We start from the raw sequence: 24,902 nt of genomic DNA on the forward strand, positions 1-24,902 counted from the left end.
TGCATAGCGACCTGATGTGCTTAGGAGACAATAGGTAAACGTGTATGGAGCCGACTAAGTGCCCCAAGACCGCATCTGTGACTCTGATGGTGCGTTCTAAGTGGGGCAGATATGGCCGCAGCTATCTGCACCTGGCACACAGTCTGGGCATTGTTGGACATAGCACCCATTGTTTTCTCCTTCCTGTGTGGCCTGATCCAGGACCGAGTGGTAAAAGGACTCAGAGCAGGGGCCAGGCAGCCTAACCCCACCCCCTTGGCTCTCTGGACCAGAGGTGGGAGGTAAGGAGTAGGAGTCCTGGCAGCTGAAATACCTGCTCAGATTGTATTTACTGTGTGACCTGGAGCAAGTGAGTGCCCTCTCTGAGCATCTGCCTTGCTCCTCATAAAACCAGACCACCTGAGCACTCAGGGTGGTGCCAGCAAGTCTCAACATGACTGTGCCCAGGGCTCACTCTCTCCTCTCCCCCTACTTCTCCCTCTTTCTCAGGGGTGTGCCCAGCTATTTTCCCTTTTAGGGGGCAAATCCCTTCATCCGAATAAATGCCAGCCTTGGTGTCAGCTGCCTGCTCAGTGGAGGGGACTTCTGGAAGCTTCGGGACCCCTCCTTCCCTGAGTAGATGTCCAGCCCTTCAAGACACCCACCCCTCCCACCTGTTGTGCCCTTACAGAGGGGTCCAGACCAGGAGTGAAGACCAAGCCTTGGAGGGGTTTAAGAAATTGGGGGCAGGGGGAGGGGGCAGGAGGCAAGCTGGAGACAGGGTAAGTATCCTTTAGACTCAGCCTGAGAAACTGAAGTCCCTTCTTGTTGCTCTGGTAAGAAATAGCCTCCATTTTTCCATCTGCAGTATGGAGCAAATAATCATTGCAAGGTAGATGAAGATAATGACACCTGACATGTGTGTGCACTCTATCAGGCAGTATCTTATTTGTACATTTGCAAAGGAGTCTCTACAATCACAGAGAGCTCATATTAGGGGTGGGGAGGTGGGGGTGGGGAGGGTCATACGCTGTGGTGTTCCAAGGGGATTTCCTGACACACCCAGGTTTGGGCCTGGGATGAGCTCTCCCAGATTGACCCTTTCACACTCTCTTAATCTTGAACTTGGCACCACCTAGGTGGTGGAACCTCTACTGGGTGCTGGAGATACTGAAAGGAAAGCCATTTCCCTTTTAGGGCAGGAAGGCTTCTGGGAGGACATAACATTTGAAATTGAATTTTAAAGGAGGAATAACAGATGGGTGAGAGCATTCCTGAGGATAATACAGCAGATGCAAAGACAAGGAAATGTGAAGAGCAACGTATGGTAGATTTGATTCTGGAAGGTGAGGTGGGAGCTGCGGAGGGCCCACGTCCAAAAGGGCCGTGCCAGGAGACTGAAGTTTATCTGAGGGCAATGATGGTGAGGGCACTGACAATTCTAGAGGAGAGAAATGATGGCGTCACTCTTGCCTCGATGCAGTTTTAGGAGGGGTGAGCCCATAAGTGCCCGAGCAGTCAGATGAGGGGGGGAGGCTGAATCCAAAATCTTGGCAAGACTTGGGGGGAGTATGAGGCCACCTCCCCGGGAGTCTTCCAGCCCCAATCCGCTGAGCTTCCCCTGCCCTTTCCCACCAACCAGGGCTGCCGTGGTCCTGTCAAGGGCTCCCCGGACACGATGCTGCTTACTCAGCTTGCTCAGTGCTTTATTGAACCAAGACCCTAGCAGATGACTCATCAGGGCCATCAAAAAGCCCTGCCCACTTCCTGAGATTCAGAATCCAGAGATGGTTGTCCTTGGTTTAGCTGCTTCCATGACAGTTCCTTTTGAATATCTCCAAACCTTAAAGTGTAGAGATTTTTGTCCACACAGACAGGCACACATATACTCTGGCCGCAGGCTGTCACACTCACTGAAATGCTTCCACTCAGCAGTTTGTGGACAAGGCAGTGTGCATTCCTGGCCATCCATCCGTCCACCACTCTTCCATTCATCCGTCTGTCTGTCCATGACAAGACAGCAGCAAGTTCTGAAATGGCTTCAGGCTCTGGGGTTCACAGTATCGAGAGCTGGGCTTCCAGTGGGCTCAGGACACAGGCCTTAGCCCTCATCCAAAAGGCCCCTGCAAATACTAACATCCTTTTCTGAAGCAACAGAAGCCAGGGCCAAGTGAGTTATTAATGTTTGAGCCCTTAGCCCTAGCTGGACAAGGGGAGCCTAAACCTCAGCCTGTGAACGTCCTGAGATGGGCAAACCAGACAAATCAAGCATGCAGATAACATTGAAACAGGAAAGAGTAAGAGCTTATCTCTGTGCTGAATGTGTTCACATGGAGGGACAGGAGGAAGGGGAAGAGAGAGGAGAGCAATGCGACACACTTGGAAGTGCTGTAGACGGCCTGGGGCAGGGCGGCGCTGACCCCTAGGGCCGGGAGCGCAGCTGCCACCCATCCTGGGGGCTGTCGCTCTCCCTCAGCCTCATACATACAAACAAAGCCCCTAGGAAAAAGGGGGGCTTTTCTGGATACAGGAAGACAAACAGTTAACCCAAACAAGGAAGGAAAAAAACAAAAAGGCTCCTGCTGGACAGAGAATACTTCCTTTGAGCTGGACTTAATCCAATGGCACGAAGTCAGCAGGCTGGGCTCTTCCGGGGTGGGGGTAGGGGTGTCACCAGGATATGGAGTATGACTGGAGTGAGACAGAGGCGTCAGGGCTGGAGCAGATGGACGGGACACCGTCACCATCTTTCATCTGGACAGCACCTGGGGCCTCTAGCAGACCCGCGGCCCTGCAAGCCACTGGGCTGCTGGTGCCCAGGTCACACAAGGCAAGGAAGATGGGTGGGATGGTTGCTGGCGGTTCACTGGTCCTGCAGGCGGCTGCAGAGCTCCCGCCGGCTTCGCTCCCCAGCCCAGCTGCGCGTCTTGAGGCGGAAGGCCTTCAGCTCTTCCTTGAAGGCCTCGTGGTTCATGGGCCGGTAGTTCTGGGGCTCACAGAACGTCTAGGGCAGGATGGGAAGGGCCAATCAATCTGGGGAAATGGATAACTTTGTGGGGGGACCCACCCCTCCCTTCTCCTTCTTTAAGGGCTACCGCCTGGCCGAGCCCTTTGCCTCTAGTCCAACCCTCCCACGCAGGCTGCGGCCACCCCACCCATAGTACCGGGTGCTGTGGGAAGAATTCCTTGTAGCCGCCTTTGAGGATATACATCTCAGGATAGTAGAGGCTGGGGTAGTCGTTGGAGGCCCTGTCTCGTTCCCTGATGAAACGGCACCTGGGATGAGCAGGGGTGTGGGGGTGAGAGCTGGGCACGCAGCGGGGTGTCCATCAGGGGACCTGTTCCCTGCACTGACTCCTTTGAGGGTCTTGGGGAACCGCAGAAGGCTTCTGTGCAAGAATGTCAGCCCCAAGAACACTTTGAGCTCAGTCTGGCTAGCTGGGTACGGAAGCAGTTGGGGAGATGGAAGGAAGCAAATCAAGGGGGCTCTGTTTCTAGGAGACAGTTGCACAATCTTCGTCAGAGACATTTCCCCTGAACCGGGAAAGGGGAGGCAGAAAAGAGAGAGGCAGGCAAAATTCAGGAGATACATTCAGGAAGTCTGGGCAAGACTTGGTGAGGTAAAGAGAGGAAAGGACAGTGGAACACTGGAAAGGTCAGTGTCACTGAGGACTGGGACAGAGCCCCTGGATTGTAAGGATGCTGCTGGAGACTTGGATTTTGCAGGGGTAGCAGCAACAGAGGATAGATGTGAGGCCTGATGGGAAGGACGGTGGCATGACGTCTGCTCCAAGGCATCAGATGAGACAGGGGCCAAGGCTGAGAAGGGGCTGGGGCTGGGCTCGGGTGTCTTGGCCATCAGCTGACTCCAGCACCCGCCAGCTTGGCCAAGGAAGGTCAGAAGTACTAGCAGGCTGGGCGGAGCTGGGACTCACATGCGAGGCCCCCGCTCAGATGAGAATTCACAGTGGAAAATGAGGATGATTCTCTTGTCCAGGCTGCAGGGTGTGATGGGGCTCTGTAGCAGGAAGGTCTCGGCGTCACGTTCCAGAGGCAGGTTCACAGCAGTCTGCCGGAGGAGCCGGAGTTCAGGCCACAGCCCTGGGCAGTCGACCCTCCCCTATGCAGTCCCCATCTTTCAGACAAGTGACGCTGACTCTTGCTGGGCAGAATCCTTCCCCACGAGAAGGTACACCCACCTACTACAGATTCATCCTCCAGGCAGAGAAAGGGTAGGACTGGGTGAGTCTTCAGGGCCTCTCCCGTCACCCTGACTCACCTTGATGTGCCCGCCTTCGTACTCGTAAGGATATCTGCAGTCCACAATCACAAACCTCTCCACGATATTGCTGAACTTCCCTGTCAGCAGGGCCACCATCTGTAGGAGGCCACGGAGGAGGGTTCCAACAGGTCAGGCTGGCAGGCAGGGACTGGCCCCTAACACTGCTGCTAACCCAGTGCTGGCAGCCCGACCCCAGGCAAGGTTAACAGGCAAACAGAAGAATGCACCAGGAAAAAAGCTCATCCCTGCATACCGTTTCTGGTGAGATGTACTTGAGGTCTTGGTGCTTTCCATCCACAGTCTGTAGGAGGAAGGCCTGAAGGGAAGTGGAGAGAGAAAGGAGAAACAAAGTGAAATTGGTAAGACTGGGAACCTGGAAAAGATGCAGTTTTTTCCCCAAGCCCAAAGGCCACACATGCTTTGACCTTCAACTTCAGCTCTGGTTCCCATAGCAACCAAGATGCACCTCTAGGGTCAATCCCCAGGGAATAGCCTTCAAGGGGAAATGAAGATGGGGAGCAGAAGAGATGAACCCCCATTCCTCCTGCCCCCATGCTTTGCCAAGCCCCAGGATGAAGCCCAAGGAGGCTCCAAGCTAGATATTACAGTTTGGAAATGTTTTCCAGGGTTGAGATACCATTGATGCCCTGGACAGATTTGAGGTGGAGTCAGGAGACCAAGGAGAGCCAGAGACAGGAGTCTAGATGAAAATAAAGGAAAAGACGCAAAGGACAAAGCCAGGGGGCCTCTGGGGAGAGAGGATGTCACTGAAGCAGCTGCTGGGCTCAGGGGCCACAGTTGGTAAGGGGTCGAGCCTCCTGAGAGGGCCGCTCACTGCTGGTACCTTGGAGTAATCCCCGATCAGTTCTCGGTGGTCACTGTCCAGAATGTTCTCGATCTCGTCATGACATAAGGACTTAGAGCGGAGAACACGGGCTTTCTGTGGGGCAGACGGTGGCAGGATCGGGGTGAGGCTGCCCCTCAGTGCCCTGTCTGACTAGTACCCTCTTCCCTGCACCCTGCCCTCTGCCACAAACCCGGCTGAGAAGAGCTTGCAGGGCGGCCTTGGAGGGTGGCCACCCAGCCCAGTCCAGCCCAGCCCCATCCCCGGAGGAGGGCACTCACAGGCCCCTCAGCCTCCCACTGCTCCTCCTCTGAAGGGGTCACGCTCCTCCTCCGCTTGTTCTGTACAGGCAGGTCCCTGTCCTGGGGGCGCTCCAGCCTCTTAAGGATGGGCCGGATCACGGTGCAGGGCATGGACGGGGAGCGGAAGAGCCGCTGGCACTTGCTGTACATGATGAGGTCCTGGCGGGAACAGCAGTGGCAGGTCAGAGTGCCCCGCCCCTGCCCTTCAACCCAAATCCCACCTGGGGGTAGGGCCCACCCCTCCAAGTTCTGAGGGGCTACCCCAGAAGCTCACCTGCTCCTCTTCCTTTTCTGAGGTCTTGACCAGCGGGGCACTAATAAGGCTCTCCATGCCTGGGGGGACTACATCTTCCTCCTGAGGCCAAATTAGCAAGGACATGGTCAAATTCCCAGGCAAAGATCCAACCCCTAAAGCCCCGTGTCCTCAAGGACAGCCTGCCTAGTTCTCCCAGCAAACTCCAGGCCAGCAGCCCTCCCTGGCCCTGCTCACACCTCCACACAGGGCAGACCCCCCAGAACCAGGAAGCTGCAGGGCCCAACTCAATGCTGGGGCTTACAAAGAATCGTGAGAAGTGTGGCCATGCAGGAGGGCCAGGCTTCCCTCCACCCTGCCCATCGTCCCTTCACTGCAGCACCAGCCACCTCCTCTTCTCTGATTGGCCAGAGGAAAGGCTGTGACTCAGTTACCTCCAATTCTTCTTCTGACATTGGAATGAGGTCACAGTCTTGCTGCAGGAGCTCAGAGCTCTCCTCTTTTGGGAGATCCCAGGGAGGGAGAGGTAGGGGGCCTGACAGGGCAAGGCTGTTTACCTTTAAGTCACTCTCCAGGATATCCACGAATCCATCATCTTCTTCGGCAGCCCTCTTGGTGGGGGTCAGGGAGAAGCGGCATCGGGCCAGGGGAGTCAGTTCCTCTGTTTCCATCTTCCGCTCAGGGGTGAGACACTGTGTGGGTAACGAATGAACAGGCTACTCAGGGGGCCTCGCGTTCCCCACGCCCAGCCTTCTGAGAAAAAGTTCCCACTGCCTCAGGGCTCAGGATCAGCCTCCAGTCCCCCCGGCTGCCTTCACAGGCACCCGTCCTGTGTGAGCGCCTGCCCTGCCTGGGTCAGCTCTCCTGGTATACCATCAGGTCGGGAGCTGAGCTTGGCCTCTGGGCAAAGGCTTCTCTGCGGCTGGCCCACTCTGCCAGAACATGAGTGTGGCCGGGATGGGTGGGCTTTCCCGGCATCTTGAAGACAAATCCATCCTGTGGGCAGTATAGGGGGCAAAGGAGGGTGTGTCATCAAATGACAGAGAACCACCGCAGCAAGTCCCCTTCTCTCCCTGGATCACTCCCACTCTGGCCTTCCGGACACGCACATTCTCTTTGTCCTCCTCAGAGCGGTGGGCAGCTCGGACACACGCCGCACTCTTCCTCCAGGTGCCAGGCACTTGGGAGTTGGTGATGTTCCGTAGCACAGGGCTGTGACCCAGAAGCCTCACCTAGACAGCCAGGAGGGCAGCAGGTACAAAAGGCTGCTTTCCTCTGGTACCAGCCCAGGCCTCCCTTCTCCCATAGCTCCTCCAACTCCCCCAGCTCACCTGTCTACCTCCAAAACCCCAGCTCCTGCAGCCAAACTGGGGACACCCAACCACATCAAGTCCACCCTGAAAGTTGACCCTAGATCCCTCCTGCCCCTCCCCCCTCCTGGCCAGCAGACCTGAGCCTCCCGTTGGGCCTCAGAGGGCACTCACCGGCAAGGACTGGAAGCGTCGGATGGTAAACTGCTCACTGCAGAAGGAAATGGAGGCACTCAGGGTTGGAGAGTCAGCCCGTGACAGACAGCATGCAGGGTGCCCCTCCACCACAGAGCCCTGTGCACCCCCATGGGAAAGCCTACTCTACCCACACAGGGCAGGGGAGCCTGTGTGAGGAAGGCCTGAGCACTTACTTTCGAATGACTCGGCTGGCTGCCTGGATGGCCTGTTCAAACCTAGGAGAGAAAAGGGTCCCATGCAACCCACCTCCCTTTTAGCCCATCACCCACCCCCAGCATCAGGTCCCCAGTCCACAAGGCCCGAGGGGCCAGGGCTCAAGCCAGGGGAAAGAGAAGGTAGGAAGAATGCAGATTATCGGGGCCCCAGGTATCAGGGAGGGGGGAGATGAGAGGCAGCCTGGGATTTTAAAGGCTGCCCTGAATGGAAGAGGCCTGGAGAATGGCAGCAACAGAGACAGCTGGGGTAGGTCACAGGGTGGCTGAGGAGTTACCAAGGCAACGGTCTCACCCGCCTGCCCACAGGCCTTCCACCTGTATGCAAATCACCTCAGCGGGGCCATATGGCTGCCAGGAAAGGCATCCATCCATCCCATGGTGACAGGCCTTGGCCTGACAATGTGGGTGCCTCTAGAGCCTGGATGCCAGCAAGACTGGGCTTCTCTCCCCTTGTGTGGGGCTGTTATGGCTCCCCCAGGTCAGGGGACTGGTTTAGTGTGCCCCTGGATCAGTCCCAGTCTGCCATGCCAGACCCCCTAGTGACCAATGTGCAGGGTCACATCCTCTCCTCCCTCCTGTGGAATTTTCCAGGACCCAGCCTCTGTCCTACCCCCCTCCTCCTGCCTTAGGAGAGGCCAGCAGGCAAAGAATTCCAACAGATGTTCCTTTTGAGGATGGAGCATAAGCTTCTGTAGATAGGCCCCACCCCTCAGCTATGTTACCAGAGACCACCTGCCAGGCGGGGCTTTTGTGTGTCTGTGTGTACACACATACACACACACTTCTTTCTGAGAAACTGTAACCGTCAAAGCAGGTGCAGAGATAGTGGTGGGCACTGAGTGCTAAAATGTCAGGGGGATGGCCCCAGGGTTGGGGGGGTGGCTGTGCCCAGCCAACCTGGCATCAGGATGATCAATTTAATTGCCTTGGTTTCCAATCTGCACCTGGGCCCTGGGGGCAAAGCAGGGACAGCCCTGTTACCACCAAAACCCAGCCTATAGTCCCCACACCCCCACCTAATTCTCTACCCATTTCCTGTTTATGAACAAACCCTGCAGCCCAGCCCAGTCTGATCAAAGGCAATGGGAAGAAAGACAGCCACTGCCCTAAACCCAAAGCCACAGTCTCCCAGCGCAGGCTGAGGATGCCCAGCTGTTCCCAGTAATGCCTGGCAGCTGCTCTCCTTGCTGGGGCCTGAACAGCTGGATGCGAACAGCTGTGCTCTGGGAGGTACTACTCGTGCCCTACAACCAAGCAGCAGGGATCTGCGCTGAGCAGAGCCCACCAACTTCTCCACTCCCCCTCACAAAGGGCCTGGTCCAGGAGTTGGCCAGGGGGTCAAACGTCACTGAAGCTAGAGGTTGCTGATAGGATGGCCAAGGGCCAAACCAGCTTGCAGTAACTGTTTTGTTTGGCCTAGAGTGAATAAAAAGTTTTGAATTAGTTGGACCATATTTTGAAATTGTGATACTGCACAGAAAAAATGTGTATAGGCAGAAAAAAATGAGATACATACTGGCCCGATATTCCCACGAGTGGCTCCCTGTGGCCACTGACCCCTACCCCCCAGCCCTGAGCCCACTCTCAGCTGCTCCCGTGAGAGCAGACCCTTCCCTGAGACAGAGAGCAGAATTCCAGGACATGGGAAGTCAATTTGTGTCCCCATATGGGGATGAAGAGGGGTCTGTCTGCTCTCCCAGGCTTCCCAGTGAGTTTATACTAGAACTGAGATTCCTAAGGGCAGGTGCCCCCTCCTTTTCTCCACTCACGTCTGCTCCGCCACTTGGGGGTCCATAGGGCTGGGAGAGTCCATGCAGAGACCTGGGGGACAGAGCGCCTTGGTTTGAAAGTAGTGGCATTTCCTGTACTCTTTCCCCCACCACATCCCAACCCTATTCTGAGAAGGGAAAAATCTCTTTTTGTTTTAGATCTTGACATATTGAAAAATGAAACAAAACCCATCCATGTACCCCAAAGGCTGACACACTGCTCCCCAAATTACACAGGGCTCCACTCCCTGTTTACTATGAAAACTCCTTCTAGGCTTTAAACCAAAACTTTGCTGAGCATTTTTCCTGAACTAGTTTAAAATAATTTGTTCTAGAAGAGATAATGGCTTTTTAAAGGAAATGGTGATAGCAGAAAGCAAGTGAATGTCATAAAATGACAGACTTTCAGCTCTAATGCCTCCCAGGTGGGGCTGTGGTTCAGGGGGTTTGGCTACTGTTTTTAAATAGGTAATCTCAGGACCCCGCCCAATGCCCGCCTTGCTCAGTCAGTGGTGGGTGTGGTAAGCCCTACCAGAAGTGGGCAAGGGGAGGTTGCTGGGCCCACCAGGTTGTGGTAAGGATGTTAGTCTGATCGGTAGCGAAGTGGGGAGGCTCAGGCAGCCCTCCCAAACTCCCCTGGCACCCCTCGGCCTCACCTGCATCAGAAGATTCAGAGGACTCAGACGACAGGGAGGATTCAGACGCCCGACGGGACAGGGATAGGCATTTGAGCAGGCTGCCTACCTGACTCTTTGGGGTCTCGCTGGGAAGGGAGCAGGGACCCAAGGAAGGAGAAAGGTAAATGTGGGGCTCAAGTGCTGGCTGGCCCATGTTCCCACCAGCCACCCACTTCTGAAGGGCCCATCCAGCCTCTGCACTGTCCCAGAAAGGTGAGGCATCAAGGGCCTCCCCTCTTCTCAGGCCTTCTACACGGGCCCTACATCTCTTTGACTGATTGATTTAAAGTCCTCCTGGGTGCAGGGAGAGGTGAACCCAGGGCAAGAGCAAGGAGGTAGGCTGGAGGAGGTGGGCTGGGGCCACCCTGAGGGCATAGCAGAGCAGCCCTGGAGGGCTTTACCCTAAACTTTTCAGGCCCCTACTCATCCACAAGCCTTTCTGGAGGAAGGGTTTAGGTTTAGGTCTCTACTGCTACAAGGACAACCCAGCCTGGAGATGCAGGCTTGCTTACAGGGGCAGAACAAGCACTTAACCCCTTAACCCCAGGAAAGAACTGGAGGAGGGAGCAGGAGCCTGGGTTTATGGGAAACCCACTGGTCTGCCACCTCAAGTTCCCCCCTCCAGGCTCAGGATCTCCTGCCTGGGGCAAAATGGTGAAGATCTGCTGAGATTAGGGAGGCAGCATGGTGGAGGAGGAGGAGGTGGGAAAGAAGGTCTCCAAAGGCTTGTGCCGGCCAAGAGCAAGTCACCTGGAGGGTGTGAGCAGCACAACCTTGTCTCGGGCCCCTGAACAGGCTCTGCCCGGGATGCCTCCCTACTCCGCCTTTTGGATTCGGTACCCATGCCAGGTTCACAAGGAGGCCTAGGACCAACACCCTAGTGCGGGCCTCTCACCCCACACCCAGCAACCTTGGCGCGCCCTACCTGCCGAGCCCGGCGAGATCGTGCATGGTCTGGGTGAGGGTGCTGACTGGCGAGGAAGCGGTCGCGCGCTCCGGGGACCCCAGGAGGCTATGAGCCCCCAGGCGGAGGCCCGGGAGGTAGCCCGGACGCTGGGCGCCACCGCGCACGGCGGCCGGACTGAGAGCCGAGCCTGGCGCGGGCTCCGGCTGGGGCAGCTCCATATCCGCGGGGCGGGAGGGCTGGGCGGAGGGCAACCGAGAGGCGCCGGGCACAGCTGGCCGGGACGAGGGACGAGGTAGGGAGCCGGCCCGGGGTGGAGGGGGGTGGGAGGGAGGACGAGCAACGGGGCCGGAGCGAGGGAGGAGAGGGAAGCGGAGAGGGAAGCGGGGAGGGTGGGGAGGGGAGGAGGGACGCAGGGACCCGCCGCCAGTCCGGGAAGCCTCTAAGCAGAAGCTGCCACCACCACCACCTCCTTATATATTCGAAAAATAACAGCGGCCGCGCCGCCGGACGCCACCAATGGGGGCGCGGGATAGAAGAAGGGCGGGACCGAGGGCGGGGCCCATGTGGTGAAAGGCGCGGAGGCTGGACCAGCCCGGCCTCGCCCAGTTCCAAGCTTTGGGTTGGGTAGAGGAATTAGGGTTTCTCCTACATCCCTCGCACTCCCTCCCAACCAGGATTCGAGCGAAATCCAGGCTTCCCAAATTCCGCTTCTCAGTATGTGGTTTGGAGCTACACACCGCCTACCCCCCTACCCCAGCGAAGAGGGCCCCTGAGGAAGTAACAATCCACTAGGGTAGCCTTAGATGGATCCCCACGGTTTAACACCACTTACAACCACCGGTTGGCATCCTGAGAGCCTCCGTTCCAGTTTGCCAACAGAGCCGCGCTGTGGGGTCTGTGTTTGCCATTCCACTTCATAGACGGGGACGCTGAGGCGCGGGAAAGTTCATCAACTTGTTCGAGGTCACATGATTGTGCAAATGGAGGTGAGATTCGCCCCCACGCGCCTGTGTTCCCGCAGCCTCCCTGACCCCTCGACTGGCAGCTCCAAGTGGCCTCAGAGCGTATTTCCCATGGGGAGCCCCCAGGTGGGCCCGCGGTGGGGGCTGACACATAACCGTTGGGTGCTTCAGTGGCCCAGGTTAGATGTCATCCCAAGGGGTCCAGAGGAGCATCCCAAGGGGGTAGCCCCAGAGGAGGCTCTAGTGGTTGGCCTAGCCTTTAGTTTTGGCTGTGAGGGGCAAGGAGGGTGTCAGCAACCTCAGAACCCAGTTTATACAATAATCTTATGCCCATTGAGGGTATGGGTCATGTGGTACCAACGGCATCATAGTGTTTAATTGGTGTTTCTTTGATCAAGGAGGCTGAATTTGTCACTAGTTTTACCTAAGCATCTTCTAATTATCTGATCACCTTCTAGCAAGCCCTCTTTCCTGGACTGTGGTGGGAAGGCTGCATCCAAACGCGAAAGGACATAATCTGCTTTTGCACCCCTTCTCCCCAGGGAAGAGGTGGCCTCCGGCTGGGTGGGGCACAGTTCAGGAAGGCTGGAGCTGTGGCCTTTCACCCCTTCCAGTGCAGCCCTAATCATCCAGGCCAAGGAGCAGTGGGTGGGGGTGGCAGAAGGGAGGGCCTGGTGGTGGGGGTTGGGTGGACCCGGAGACGTTGAGGAAGAGAGTGGGAAGACCCCAGTTCTATCTGAGAGGGGTGAGGAGGGTGGGGATGTGACTTTTCCTTCTCTCAACATTTTGCCCAGTGCTATGCTACTGCTATGTGCTGGGCAGGACTGAGGTTTCCAGTTCACCAGCCCTAGGTCAGGAGTCCAGATCCAGACCTCCAGCCCCTGCTCACAGCCAAAGCTGTGACTGTCCAGGGTTGGGGTAGAGGTGGGCACGGTGAGCCCAGAAATAAAACTGCTCTGAGGGTTGCATTTTCAAAGTCAATCCAGCAGGTGTTTATCCCCCAACAAACACCTCTACAGGGTGTGGGGAGGGTTTGTGTGGGAGAGCATACTCTTGAATTGCTTGAAATTCCAGTCCGGAGGTCACCTCTGGGGCCGTGAAGAGGGGCCAGGACCACAGAGGGGTCATTTCAGAGCATCTCACATGTCAGCTCTGGGTAACTCCTTCTGCCAATTAGACTGTAGATTATGTGCTCAGTTTGAAAAAAAAAAAAACAACTTCGGTAAAAACAAGCTGCAATAAATACTTGCAACCATCTTTGTAAGAGGAAGGACTCCTCCCATCAGCCAGGATTTTGTTACAATGATGCTTTTAGGCAGCAGAAAGCTCATCTTCTCATGAAAAGGACAGTCTGGATGCTAGACTGTAAGTATCAAGCTCTGGGCTCCCTTAAGGGGGTCTGGTGTGACCCTGGGGCCTTGGCAGAAGACTAGGAAAAATTATCACAGGTCTGCAAAATTATTCTGCTTCTCCAAGCTTGTTCTCACACAGCATTTTTTTTTTGGTGGGACTAAATTTTTGGGTGCCTTTCCTTCCAAGGCTTATGACATGTTAAATGGTTTTTTAAAATTAATACACAGTACAAAAAATTCAGACAAAGGAGAAAATTCAAATGGCACAAAAAGGCTATGAAAAGTCAGTCTCCCGCCCCATACAAATCTTCAGGACCCTTCCCCAGAGGCAGTCTCACTATTATAAATTTGTTGCATTCTCCTGGAGATAGTCTAAAAGAGTCCTAGCCAATAGAAACATAATTAAGAATAAAAAATTATGCCATATTCTTTGGAGGATTGGGGGAGAGAATAGGTATTTCTCTTGGGACCTTTGGCTCTAGGAAGCATAGGGATGTCCTCAAATGGCTGGACAGCCTCTTTCCTGCTAACTGCATCTGTGCCGCCTCCTCTCCCCCCCATCAACAGGCCCACAGTGCCTTCCACTTCCAGACCCATCGTTGGTGCACACAAAAGGCACTGGTATGGCCACTTCCAGGACAGTAGAAAAGCCACACTCACGCACTGATGGCATAGCCATTTCCAGATACCTGGTTTACCCGCTGCCTGTAGAAGTGCGCAGGGCCCGTTTCCACTCTCTCAACTGACCATTTCCTGCACCAATCCATCTGGAGCCCTGGGATCCCCCACTTCCCTCTGGAAGCCCCATCTTTCCAATTCTCCACCTCAGGGAAGTCCACAGTCCACCTTCTTTTCTCTTGGTCCAGGCTGTCCAAAGCTGCTCAACAGGCCTATCTCCAGTCCACTCACCTCATCATTATTCTTTATGCTTGTCAGCAAGCTTCCATTTCCATTTTCATTTTAAAGGCCCAGTAGTGTTTGCTTATTGAAGGAAACTTAGAAAATTCAACAAAGTAGAAAAAAAGCTCACCCGCAGTCCATTCACCCAAACAGCCATTGATTATAATAAGATAAAATGAGGAGTCAGGAGGACATACGTGCACATGGATGAAACCTCCAAAATGCAGACAGTTTCTTGAAGGCTTGTGGGAAAGAGTCCTCAACCAGGTGGCCCTACATTCACTTTTGCACAGGGACCACACACCCATTATGGCCCAAGCACTGATCTGGATTCTATAGGAAAAAGTCTCCCATGTTTTCTTCTGGACCTTGTGGTCAGAAGAACATTTTTTATGTCTTGAGGTCAGGGGTTGGGGAGAGAAGGCATCTCTAAGTAAGATACAAAATCCAGAAGCAATAAAGGAAAAAAGTGACAGACCTACTTAAAGATTAAAAACTTCTCATATCTGAAATTCCCTAGACTAAGTTAAAGGTGGTAGACTAGGAGAAAATATTTGCAATATACATGAAGATTTTATGTTCAGAGCATATAAAGAGCTCCTAAAACTCAATAAAAAGACAAATACAATAGAAACATGGGCAAAGGATATGACTAGAAAATTCTCAGACTTTGATACACGTGGGAAAAGAGAAATGCACTCTAAAAAAGCAGTGATTACACTTTCTTCCCTTGGCTTCCAGAACACTATATGAGCTTGAATTTCCTCCCACCACTTCAGTTGTTCCTCCTGAGTTTCTGTTAGTCCTTTATTGAGCCCTTAACCTTGGAGAACCCAGGGTACTCTCTTTGGTCCTCTTTTCTTCTTTGTCTCCACCCATTTCCTTGAAGCCTCATCCAGCACCAGATTCTCAGCCTGTCTCCCTGCACCACAGCCTTCCTCTTGCCTACTCCTCATGCTACTCTAAAAAAATTTTTTGAAAACACTGCAATTCATTCACTGTTTTAAGAATCTGTCATTTGTATGTGTTTGGTACAGGAAGAGGTTTCAGGGATTCGTGTGTATGTATGCTTATGTACATATATGACATTATTTCTGTAGGTGCAAATGCATATATTTATGGCTAAATGCATGGAACACCCCAGAAAGTGACATAATGAGATGTCATTAGTGTTTATTTATGGATTGTGGGATTATCATCAAATAGATTTCAAACTATAGTATTGCTTATAAACATAATCTAAATGTGCAACAATAGGCTACATCGATTGGGGTTCAACCATAATTGGAACAATATACAACCATTAAAAAGTATGTTGGTAACACTTTATCAATAAGGCAAAATTCTCATCGTTTGATGCCAGATAAAACAGCAGGAGATGCCAATACATAGTCTATACCGTCTGATGTCAGTTTTATGCAATAAATTAAAAAAGGAAAAACACTGCATGCGCCTAGAGAAAAGACTGGAAGGAAATGTATCAAAAATTACCTGCGCATCTCTCCAGGTGTTGAGGTGAAAGGTGATATTTAGTTTCCTGTATTTTTCAGCTTCCGCAAAAACCGTGGGTTATTTTACCTTAATAAAAAAGACAAAACACAGTTGTTATTCTTTATTAGCAGCAATCGCTGCCCACGCGGCGCAGAGGCCGGGCACAGAGCCCTGCCCACACGGTTGCCAGCGGTCCCCGGACGCCCCAGCGCTGGCCGGTCCAGCAGGCCGAAGCGCCCCCGCGCGGTCGGTCGGGGCCGGCGGGGAAGGGGTGGGAGCGGACGGCTGGGAGGCGGCGCCGGGCGTCCCCGCGCTTCCCGCGAGATCCCGCTCCGCCCGCTCCGCCCCGCTCGCCGCGCTCCCTGCTCCCCGCGCCGCGGCACTTCCTGCCTACAGCGCCCGCGCCGCCCGCCCTCGCCCGCGCCCGCCGCCTACCGCCCGCCGCCCGGCGCCGCGCCCGCCGGCGTCCCCGAAGGTGCCCCCGGCCCGGCCGGGTCGCCGCCCCGCCCGCCGCCCCGCGAGCCGCTTTGTCTCGGGCGGGGCGCGCGGGAGAGGCCGCCAGGTGCCCCCCGCCGCGGGCCGGGGCCCCCCGCCCCGGGGCGGCGGCGGTGGCGCCGGGCCCCGGGGCGGGGGGCGCGCCGGGATGGGCCCCAAGCGGCGGCAGCTGACGTTCCGGGAGAAGTCGCGGATCATCCAGGAGGTTGAGGAGAACCCGGACCTGCGCAAGGGCGAGATCGCGCGGCGCTTCAACATCCCGCCGTCCACGCTGAGCACCATCCTGAAGAACAAGCGCGCCATCCTGGCGTCGGAGCGCAAGTACGGTGTGGCCTCCACCTGCCGCAAGACCAACAAGCTGTCCCCTTACGACAAGCTCGAGGGGCTGCTCATCGCCTGGTTCCAGCAGATCCGCGCCGCTGGCCTGCCGGTCAAGGGCATCATCCTCAAGGAGAAGGCGCTGCGTATAGCCGAGGAGCTGGGCATGGACGACTTCACTGCCTCCAACGGCTGGCTGGACCGCTTCCGCCGGCGCCACGGTGTGGTGTCCTGCAGCGGTGTGGCCCGCGCCCGATCGCGCAGCGCTGCCCCCCGGTCCCCAGCGGCGCCCGCCAGCCCGCCCGCCGTACCCTCGGAGGGCAGCGGTGGGGGTACGACGGGCTGGCGCTCTCGGGAGGAGCAGCCGCCGTCGGTGGCCGAGGGCTACGCCTCCCAGGACGTGTTCAGCGCCACTGAGACCAGTCTATGGTACGACTTCTTGCCCGACCAGGCCGCGGGGCTGTGCGGCAGCGATGGACGGGCACGCAGGGCCACCCAGCGCCTGAGTGTCCTGCTGTGCGCTAACGCCGACGGCAGCGAGAAGCTGCCCCCACTGGTGGCCGGCAAGTCGGCCAAGCCTCGTGCAGGCCAAGCCGGCCTGCCCTGCGACTACACTGCCAACTCTAAGGGTGGTGTCACCACTCAGGCTCTGGCCAAGTACCTGAAGGCCCTGGACACCCGCATGGCTGCAGAATCTCGCCGAGTCCTGCTGTTGGCTGGCCGCCTAGCTGCCCAATCCCTGGATACCTCGGGCCTGCGGCATGTGCAGCTGGCCTTCTTCCCTCCAGGCACCGTGCAGCCGCTGGAGCGGGGAGTGGTCCAACAGGTGAAGGGCCACTACCGCCAGGCTATGCTGCTCAAGGCCATGGCCGCGCTAGAGGGCCAGGATCGCTCAGGCCTGCAGCTGGGCCTCATGGAGGCCCTGCACTTCGTGGCTGCAGCCTGGCAGGCAGTGGAACCTTCGGACATAGCTACCTGCTTTCGTGAGGCTGGCTTCGGGGGTGGCCCTAATGCCACCATCACTACTGCCCTCAAGAGCGAGGGGGAGGAAGAGGAGGAGGAGGAAGAAGAGGAAGAGGAAGAGGAAGAGGAGGGTGAAGGGGAGGAGGAGGAGGAGGAAGAGGAAGATGGTGAGGAGGAGGAGGAAGGGGGGGAAGGAGAGGAGCTGGGGGAGGAAGAGGAGGTGGAAGAGGAGGGTGATGTTGATGACAGTGATGAGGAGGAAGAGGAGGAAGGGGATGAGAGCTCCTCTGAAGGCTTGGAGGCTGAGGACTGGGCCCAGGGAGTCGTGGAGGCTGGTGGCAGCTTCGGGGGCTATGGTGCCCAGGAGGAGGCCCAGTGCCCTACCCTCCATTTCCTGGAAGGTGAGGAGGACTCTGAGTCAGACAGTGAGGAAGAGGAAGAAGACGATGAGGAGGAGGATGAAGATGATGAAGATGATGAGGAGGATGGTGATGAGGTGCCTGTGCCCAGCTTTGGGGAAGCCATGGCTTACTTTGCTATGGTCAAGAGGTACCTCACCTCCTTCCCCATTGATGACCGTGTGCAAAGCCACATCCTCCACTTGGAACATGATCTAGTCCACGTGACTAGAAAGAACCACGCCAGGCAGGCAGGAGTTCGGGGTCTTGGACATCAAAGCTGAGCCACTGGGCCTAGCTGTGCCCCCAACCTGGATGTGGCAGCTCCAGCCCAGGGCAGAGGACTCTCTGGGGAGCCGCTGTGGGTGGAGCCAGTGTGGGGAGCCCCAGATCCTGTAGTGATGTTCTCCTGGCCCTGTGACAGGCCCAGTCACCTGGTAGGGCCTCGGGCTGGCATCAGCCTCACTGCCTGCTTATTGCCTCTTTCTCAGAATCCTCTTTCCTCCCCATTTGCCCCTGGGCTTGGGGGACCAGGTGGGGAGGGTGGGGAGCTGTCCGGTGCTACCACACCGTGCCATCAGTGGACTAGGCTACAGTAGCAGCCAGGGATGAACCCTGGAGGCTCCTGGCCAGAGAGTGCCTCTCCCCTCTGCCATCCACACCAGGTCTTTGGTGGGGGGGACCCCAAAGCCATTCTGGGAAGGGCTCCAGAGAAAGGTCCAGCCTAGGCCCCCACAAGGCTGGCAGCCCCCCATCCCTACCCCTGGGCCGCCTTGAGAAGCACAGTCTAACCACAGGCTCCTGAGCCTGCCTCTGCCTGCTTCCCCACCTCCTCAGTCCCTTTCTCTGGTCCAGTCTATGTTACTCTGGCCCTTGGTTTTCTTTCCAGATTGGAGGTTCTCAAGAGGCCCTCCAGAGGAGTGATTATGGGCACTTCCCTTGTGGGCAGCTGCAGGCCTCATGCCTCTCCTCCCTCTCTGGCAGGGCTCTATCCTGGGCAGGGGACCTGGGGCTGGGCCCAGAGTCCAGCCATCCAGCTGCTCCTTACCCAGTCTGAATTCAATAAATCCGTCCACCTCCCTTTTGTGGGGGTGGATGTTTTAACAGCCAAGGATGCATCCTTCATGGTCTGGGCTTGCGTCTGTCTTGGGGACACTTCTTTCCCGGTTCTCTTTGGTCCTTGTTCTGGTGGGACAAATGTTGAGAGAGTGGCCACAGCCTAGGCCCTGACCAGGGTAAGGGGCAACATCCATATCTAAAGATTTTCTAGGCTTGGCGGGAGGGGGGCAGGTTTGAGAAAGCTGGGCCTTGCACCGCTTTGGGGTTAGAGAGAAGCTTTGGGTCAGTTGGCTGGGACAGGAGGGAGGGAGCCAACAGTCCCTGTGGGCCAAATTAAATTGGGAACTAGGCCTATCAAGACCCATTAAAGAAGATTCCTTGCAGGAGTGAGGCCAGAGGGCAGAAAGAAAGGGTTGTTGGGGCAGCTCCTGTGGTCCAGGTTGGAGTGGGTAGGAGCATACAGGCCACCCCTTGTATGGTGCCTTAAGAGGAATTCCTCTAGGCCTTTCAGTGATTAGCATCTCCAAGCCTGGTAGCTATCCTTGGGAAAAGTGGCAGGAGGAAGGTGAAATTGCTGAAGAAGACCAGCCCCGAGAGATTGAGACTTAGAAACTCTCTTGTGTGGTGCCCTCCAGGGGCCCCCGCAGTCCAAAGGTGAGGACAATCCCCTCTGCTGATCCTACCCTCTTTCTTCAGGGCCAGCTCACCCCTCCCAGGCCCTACCTCATTGAGGCCCTCAGGCCCCAGTGGTTCCAGCAAGGGAAGGGCCTGAGCTTGAGCCTGCTGGCAGCTCTGGGCCCCAAACCGGTTTTCCCACCTTGACTGGGGCTGGCATATCGTCCCTGTGGTTCCCTCCCTACACCTCCTTGCGGTTCCTCCTCTCCCCACCCTGGAATGTGGGGGTGAGGGGCAGTCATCCAAGTCATCTTTTTAAACAAGAAGGTGGAGTGAATGTTCCACACTTGGCCTTCAGTACCTCTGGCACTCAAGGATTCCCTCCAGGCCTTGAAGGTTTCAGAAGTAAGTGATGGCAAAAGTAGTTGGGATTCCCACCCTGGCCCCCATCGTGTCCCCATCTGAACCCTGGAGGATGAGACAGGGATATCCAGCCTACCTGCTTGCCCGCTCTGGAGAAAGTAGGTGGGAGCATTAGCCTTCTCCCCAGGTGCCCCGGCCAACCAAGTCCATCACCTCAAATACAACAGAGCAAATCATTTCCGTTTGTCTCTTGCCAGCAAGAACACCTCTTTTGCTGGGACTGAGATCATCTCTTTAATGATAACACCAACTGATGTTAATAGGGCTCTTTCTGTGTGCCAGGTTCTGTGCCACTTTAGATGCTCACAAAGCCCGTATGAGGTAGGTAAAGCCGTGAGAAAACACAGAGAAATTCAGTTATGTGCTGAAAGCCACACTACTGGTCTGGGAGAAGCAAGCTTTCTCCCCAGGCTGACCCTAGAAGTGCCCCTGTGCTGCAACTTTGTGCCCCTTCACTAAGGAATTCATAACTCTAACCATATTCCTAAAGGAACTGGTTACCAACTGTGCTTCTAACCCATGGAAGAATATCTCTTGGACTGAGATGAGTGATGTGGAAGTGTCTGCAGTTGCTCTTGAAGCTCCTGTATCTATAATCAACTCCTATTCCCCCAGTCCCCAAATATAGGTCTGTAAATATCCTTTACCATTCTCCCTATGACCCCAGTGGGACAAGTAGGTGAGAACCATCACCATTTCATCAAGGAAGAAATAGGGTTAAGGAGTTAAATGACCTGCCTAAGACACTAAACTTGAGCTCTGGTGTTCTCCGTGGAGTTTGGGTTACATATTAAATATCTTGCCAGGACATTGCTGTGGTGGGGGGTGCGGAGGTGGGGATGGGGCAAGTGGTGAAAGGATGGCCCTATGAGCACAGAGCTTTGAGAAGGGACCTGGCAAGGTTCACTGTCACACAGACTATCATACTGTCCAGAAGTGAAGCAGCCCGGTGATTATCAATGGACCCCCAGATAAAGCTGACAAACACACAGTGGGATACTCCCTTCACTTGGGACTGAGGGCTAAAAGACCCTGGAGGGGGATTCCAGTCCTGGGGATGCTGATACAGCGGTTCTGGGAGCCTGGTTGGCTTTGGCAGTTCCCAGAGTGGGCCAGCGTCTGGTCAGCAGGTGGCGTGGACACAGAGATGATTTCTTCTTGGGAGGCGGGGAAGACAAGGCCACCCAACCACCTTTTCAAAGCTGGGGCCTAAGAGGAGGTAGCGGGGTAAAACTACAACTCCCAGAAGTCCCTGCTCCCGGGCGAGGCTAATGTGTTGCCATGGTTTCAGAAAACAATATGGCCGCTCCCAGCTGGGACCGGAGTCTGGGTTAGAGAGGCTGAGGTGGATCTGGGCGGCTGCAGTAGCGAGAGAGGAAGCTCTTGAGGGGTCGTGAAGTTGGGGCTGGACGCTGCACAGCTGGAACGGCCTGACCTTGACGAGGGCGCCAATGGCGAGCAGCGTGGATGAGGAAGCGCTGCACCAGCTCTACCTGTGGGTAGACAACATACCTCTGTCCCGGCCCAAGCGAAATCTCTCTCGGGACTTCAGTGACGGAGGTTTGTGCCGCAGTATATGTGTATGTGTGTGTGTGTGTGTGTGTGTGTGTGTGTGTGTGTGTGTGTGTCCGTCCGCGCGCCCGCGCTCACCTGAGTGTGTCCTGTATGTTCGGGTGGGTAAGGAGTCTGTGTGCATACATGTCTCTCTGGGTTTGTGTGCTTGTGGTGGTGGGGTGGAGGCGGGTTGGTGGGACGGGACCTCCTAGGACTTCAGTTGTAGAAGTGTGCATCTGTGGGAATGTGGGCATGTGTGTGTGTCTCTGTATATATGTCTACATGTTCTATCCCTTATGGATGTGTGTGGTGTGTGTGAGTGTGTTTCTGATTCTGTGAGTCCCTCCTGGGACTTTAATGACTAAGAAGTGTGTCTCTGTATGTATTTGTGCATCTGTGTGTGTGCACGCTTATTGCTGTATTCTGTATGTCTGTCTTGTGGGAGTCTGAGCATGTGTGTGTTCATATGTTCTATCCTGTAAGTGTGTGTGTGGGGTCTTGCTTGAATATGTTTCTTTGTGACTGTGTAGGTGTCTGTCGAAGACTGTCTCCTGGGATTTTAATAACAGAAGTATGCATCTCTGTGTATATTGGTGCGTATGTGACTCTTCTGTGTATGTGTGTTAGTGACTGCCTCTTGGAACTCCAATGATGGATGTATGCGTCTGTGTATGTGTTTCTGCTTCTCTGTGTGCTTTTGTGTGTGTATGTGTGCATATTTGTGTCAATTCCTAGGGTGAGGTTCCAGGCTCCTGAAGGGTTCCCTTGGAGACTCATTCTCTCGTAGAGGACCAGGGACCTTAGTTTTCATGTGCCCTGAGTTAATGATGAAGGGATGCAGCTCCCCTGGGGTGTGCTGGAGTTTTAGTCTCTTGATCACTGATCTTGCTTTCTCCCCCGCCTCACCTCTCCCTCCCTGTTGTCCTTCCCCCTTTCCACATCTCCACCTCTCCATTTGTCCCCACCACTCTGTCACCCCTGATTCTCCACCTCACCCCTCACCTTTTTTCTCCCTTCCCCTTCCCCACACTTATGCCCGCCCGCACCCCCCTCTCCCTCAGTCCTGGTCGCAGAGGTCATCAAGTTTTACTTCCCCAAGATGGTGGAGATGCACAATTATGTCCCTGCCAACTCTCTCCAGCAGAAGCTCAGCAACTGGAGTCACTTGAACAGGTAGAATACTTGGGCGCCCTAGTGGGCTCTCCAGCCCCCTACCCTGAGATCCCAGGAAGGGCTTCCCCAGCCCCTCCACCTCCTTCATTGGTCTCTCAGCCCAGACTGATGGAATGGTGGGGAGGGACAATGCAGACAGAATCTATCGGTGACAAAATCAAAGGATTCTTCTTTTGAGGAGGCAACAAGGACCCTCGGGAGACCCAAACACTGGGCTCAGATTGGGTGCCTTGCATTCCCCAAGAGCTTCACTCTGAAACGGCTACAATTGCTGCACCCCTTCCTTCCCCAACACCCCTCACTTCATTCCCCCAGGACCCAGTCCACCATCCCTGTGTCTACCCCCTAGGAAGGTTCTGAACAAGCTGAACTTCTCGGTACCAGAGGACGTGATGCGTAAGATCGCACAGTGTGCCCCGGGCGTGGTGGAGCTGGTGCTCATTCCACTGAGGCAGCGCCTGGAGGAGAGGCAGAGGCGCAGGAAGCAGGGCGCTAACTCCTTACAGGTGCCATCCCACTCAGCTTCTCACATTGTTCTGGTGGAGCTTCCCAGGCAGCAGAAAGCCCTGCCTTGATGATAAGTGTGGGAGAAGGGTGCCTGGCCTGGGAGCTCCTTGGAGGTGGCAGCCTCAGCTCACAGCAGACCCTGGGGGTTCTTTCAGGAGCTGGCTCTCCAGGATGGCACTGAATACATGGATGTGGGTAAAGTGGCCTCTCCTTTTCTTCCCTCCCATGAGGAGTTTTCCTCCTGTCCTTCCTTCCTATGGGCAGGGGTAGGGGTGGGTGGGAAGCGGGAAGACAGGAAAATAGGATTCCAGCAGGGTTACTCCTCCACTTGCCTTTTCTCAGGTTTGTCCCAGAAGGCCAGAGGGGAAGCTGCCCTGGACCCCCAGGGAAGGGGCCAGCTCAGGTAAGGAAGCTGGGAGTTCCTGACCTCTCCAGGCCTGGTAATCTCCCCATGCAGCCTGGGAGGTGAGGGTGAAAATGTAGGAAAGTCAGGGACAGGTGGGAGAAGGTGAGGAGGGAAGGGAAGGCCTGGCCAAGGAAGGGTGAGGGTGGGGCCCGAGGTCCAAGCCTCTGCTAAGCTACCTCTCACCCTAGGGTGGACCATCAGCCTGCACCCCGGCCTCCGGGGTATAGTCAGGCGCTGCAGGGCGACCCAAGCTTCATCCTCCAGATCGCTGAGAAAGAGCAGGAGCTGTTGGCCTCACAGGAGACCGTGCAGGTGAGGACACACTGGGAAGGTGCCGGGGGATTGGGGCCTGGAGAGGCAGGGGCAGGGCGTTGGGCTTGACTTCTGCGCGGCTTGGCCCAGGTGCTGCAGATGAAAGTGAAACGCTTGGAGCACCTGCTCCAGCTCAAGAACGTGCGCATCGAAGACCTCTCCAGGCGGCTCCAGCAGGCGGAGCGTAAGCAGCGGTGAGCAGAGGCCCCGGTGCGCGGGCACGCCCCAGTATCCGCCGGAGCCCAGATGCCAACGCACCCAGCACCCACCGACAGACTAACGAATGGGCGGGCGGAGCCAGCAACTCCAATGAGCCTGGGACAGGAGCGCCCCCTCCCTTGGGTGTGGGTGAGCGTTGGGGGCAGTGGGACAGGAACCCCCCACAGCTGAGCCCTGGGACTGAGCCACCTCCTTACACTCCATCCGAGTTAGGAGACTGGACCGCTTTCCAGAACCCAGAAGCCACATGCAGAGACCTGGCCTGCACCCCAAAGCAGTGCCCAACACCAGGGGCTGTACTTTGGTGCTTCCTGTGCTGGGCCTTGGGGAGTGGTCCCCCAGCTTGGCCCACACCCCTAGAACCAGGTCCCCACCTTGCTCTGAAGACAGCGGCAGCTCCATCCAGGCTAGTCCTCTGTCTGCTGGGCAATGGGGAAAGCTGCCTCAGATAGCTGAGGGGCTTCCTTGCCCATCCTGGGCACTCACCTGGGACCCATCTAGAGGCTGGAGAACACAGCAACTGGAGAAGAAGGGGTGACGAGTGAGCTCAGCCAGGAGTGGGGAAGACATGGGCTATGCCTCTTCTAGTAGCCCTCCCTCCCATGGGGTATGTTGAGAATGTTTGGGGGACATGGGACAGGGTTGCCTCCATTAAAGGTGTGCTCTCCTTCCCGTGCCTGCATTCTCTCTCTGCCTGGGTCCCTGAGGGCAGCAAGTTCCTGTTCCTCTTGTACTGCCCCCTCACCCCTTGAGTGAAAGGGCCTTTTGGGCCCAGAGTGGGTCTTACCTTATGGATGACTGGGCCAGATGGCCACTGCTTGGTAGGTTGATGATACAACCAGGGGTTAGGTCTTGTGCACTAGGACAGCCTGGCTTCTAACTCTGGCTTTAGACTGACCCCCAAGCCTACCCTCACAGGGTCCTCCAACCCTGTCCAAACCCAAGCTTCAGATTCTCCCATAAATATAGCCACACAGGCACTCTCAACCCTGCTTATGGACTCACTCCTAAATCTGTCC

At 55.8% G+C, this 24,902-nt stretch overlaps 3 protein-coding genes across 10 annotated transcripts; 2 read left to right on the plus strand and 1 right to left on the minus strand.

The window, feature by feature from the left end:
* Nucleotides 1-1,661: 1,661 nt before the first annotated feature.
* On the minus strand, nucleotides 1,662-15,459 carry CDC25B (cell division cycle 25B). Of its 6 annotated transcripts, XM_006207341.4 has the most exons (16): nucleotides 10,755-11,150; nucleotides 9,809-9,915; nucleotides 9,153-9,204; nucleotides 7,342-7,383; nucleotides 7,145-7,181; nucleotides 6,770-6,892; nucleotides 6,534-6,656; nucleotides 6,218-6,352; nucleotides 5,682-5,762; nucleotides 5,387-5,566; nucleotides 5,106-5,201; nucleotides 4,515-4,577; nucleotides 4,259-4,357; nucleotides 3,915-4,048; nucleotides 3,144-3,255; nucleotides 1,662-2,983 (listed from the first exon to the last, which is right to left on the minus strand). In XM_006207341.4, the coding sequence occupies exons 1-16, from the start codon at nucleotides 10,952-10,954 to the stop codon at nucleotides 2,843-2,845; spliced, it is 1,725 nt and encodes a 574-aa protein (XP_006207403.2). In that variant the 5' UTR covers nucleotides 10,955-11,150; the 3' UTR covers nucleotides 1,662-2,842. The 6 variants fall into 6 exon arrangements, with proteins under 6 accessions (XP_006207403.2, XP_072799978.1, XP_072799975.1 ...); XM_072943877.1 differs by lacking the exons at nucleotides 9,809-9,915; nucleotides 10,755-11,150 and adding an exon at nucleotides 15,442-15,459; XM_072943874.1 differs by lacking the exon at nucleotides 6,534-6,656 and having other exon boundaries at nucleotides 10,755-11,154.
* Nucleotides 15,460-15,795: 336 nt separating this feature from the next.
* Nucleotides 15,796-18,726, plus strand: CENPB (centromere protein B). Its single transcript, XM_015241839.2, has one exon. The coding sequence runs from the start codon at nucleotides 16,085-16,087 to the stop codon at nucleotides 17,897-17,899; it is 1,815 nt and encodes a 604-aa protein (XP_015097325.2). The 5' UTR covers nucleotides 15,796-16,084; the 3' UTR covers nucleotides 17,900-18,726.
* A 2,256-nt stretch (nucleotides 18,727-20,982) lies between these two features.
* Nucleotides 20,983-24,559, plus strand: SPEF1 (sperm flagellar 1). 3 transcript variants are annotated; one of them, XM_072943878.1, is made up of 8 exons: nucleotides 20,983-21,272; nucleotides 22,328-22,439; nucleotides 22,789-22,945; nucleotides 23,102-23,141; nucleotides 23,289-23,349; nucleotides 23,541-23,664; nucleotides 23,755-23,858; nucleotides 24,097-24,559. In XM_072943878.1, exons 1-8 carry the CDS (start codon nucleotides 21,164-21,166, stop codon nucleotides 24,419-24,421), a joined length of 1,032 nt encoding a protein of 343 aa, XP_072799979.1. In that variant the 5' UTR covers nucleotides 20,983-21,163; the 3' UTR covers nucleotides 24,422-24,559. The 3 variants fall into 3 exon arrangements, with proteins under 3 accessions (XP_072799979.1, XP_006207402.1, XP_072799980.1); XM_072943879.1 differs by having other exon boundaries at nucleotides 21,012-21,272; nucleotides 22,340-22,439; XM_006207340.4 differs by having other exon boundaries at nucleotides 23,755-24,236.
* The last annotated feature ends 343 nt before the right edge of the window (nucleotides 24,560-24,902 follow it).

Source organism: Vicugna pacos, chromosome 19, assembly GCF_048564905.1.
Source record: "Vicugna pacos chromosome 19, VicPac4, whole genome shotgun sequence".
NCBI classification, from domain to species: domain Eukaryota; kingdom Metazoa; phylum Chordata; class Mammalia; order Artiodactyla; family Camelidae; genus Vicugna; species Vicugna pacos.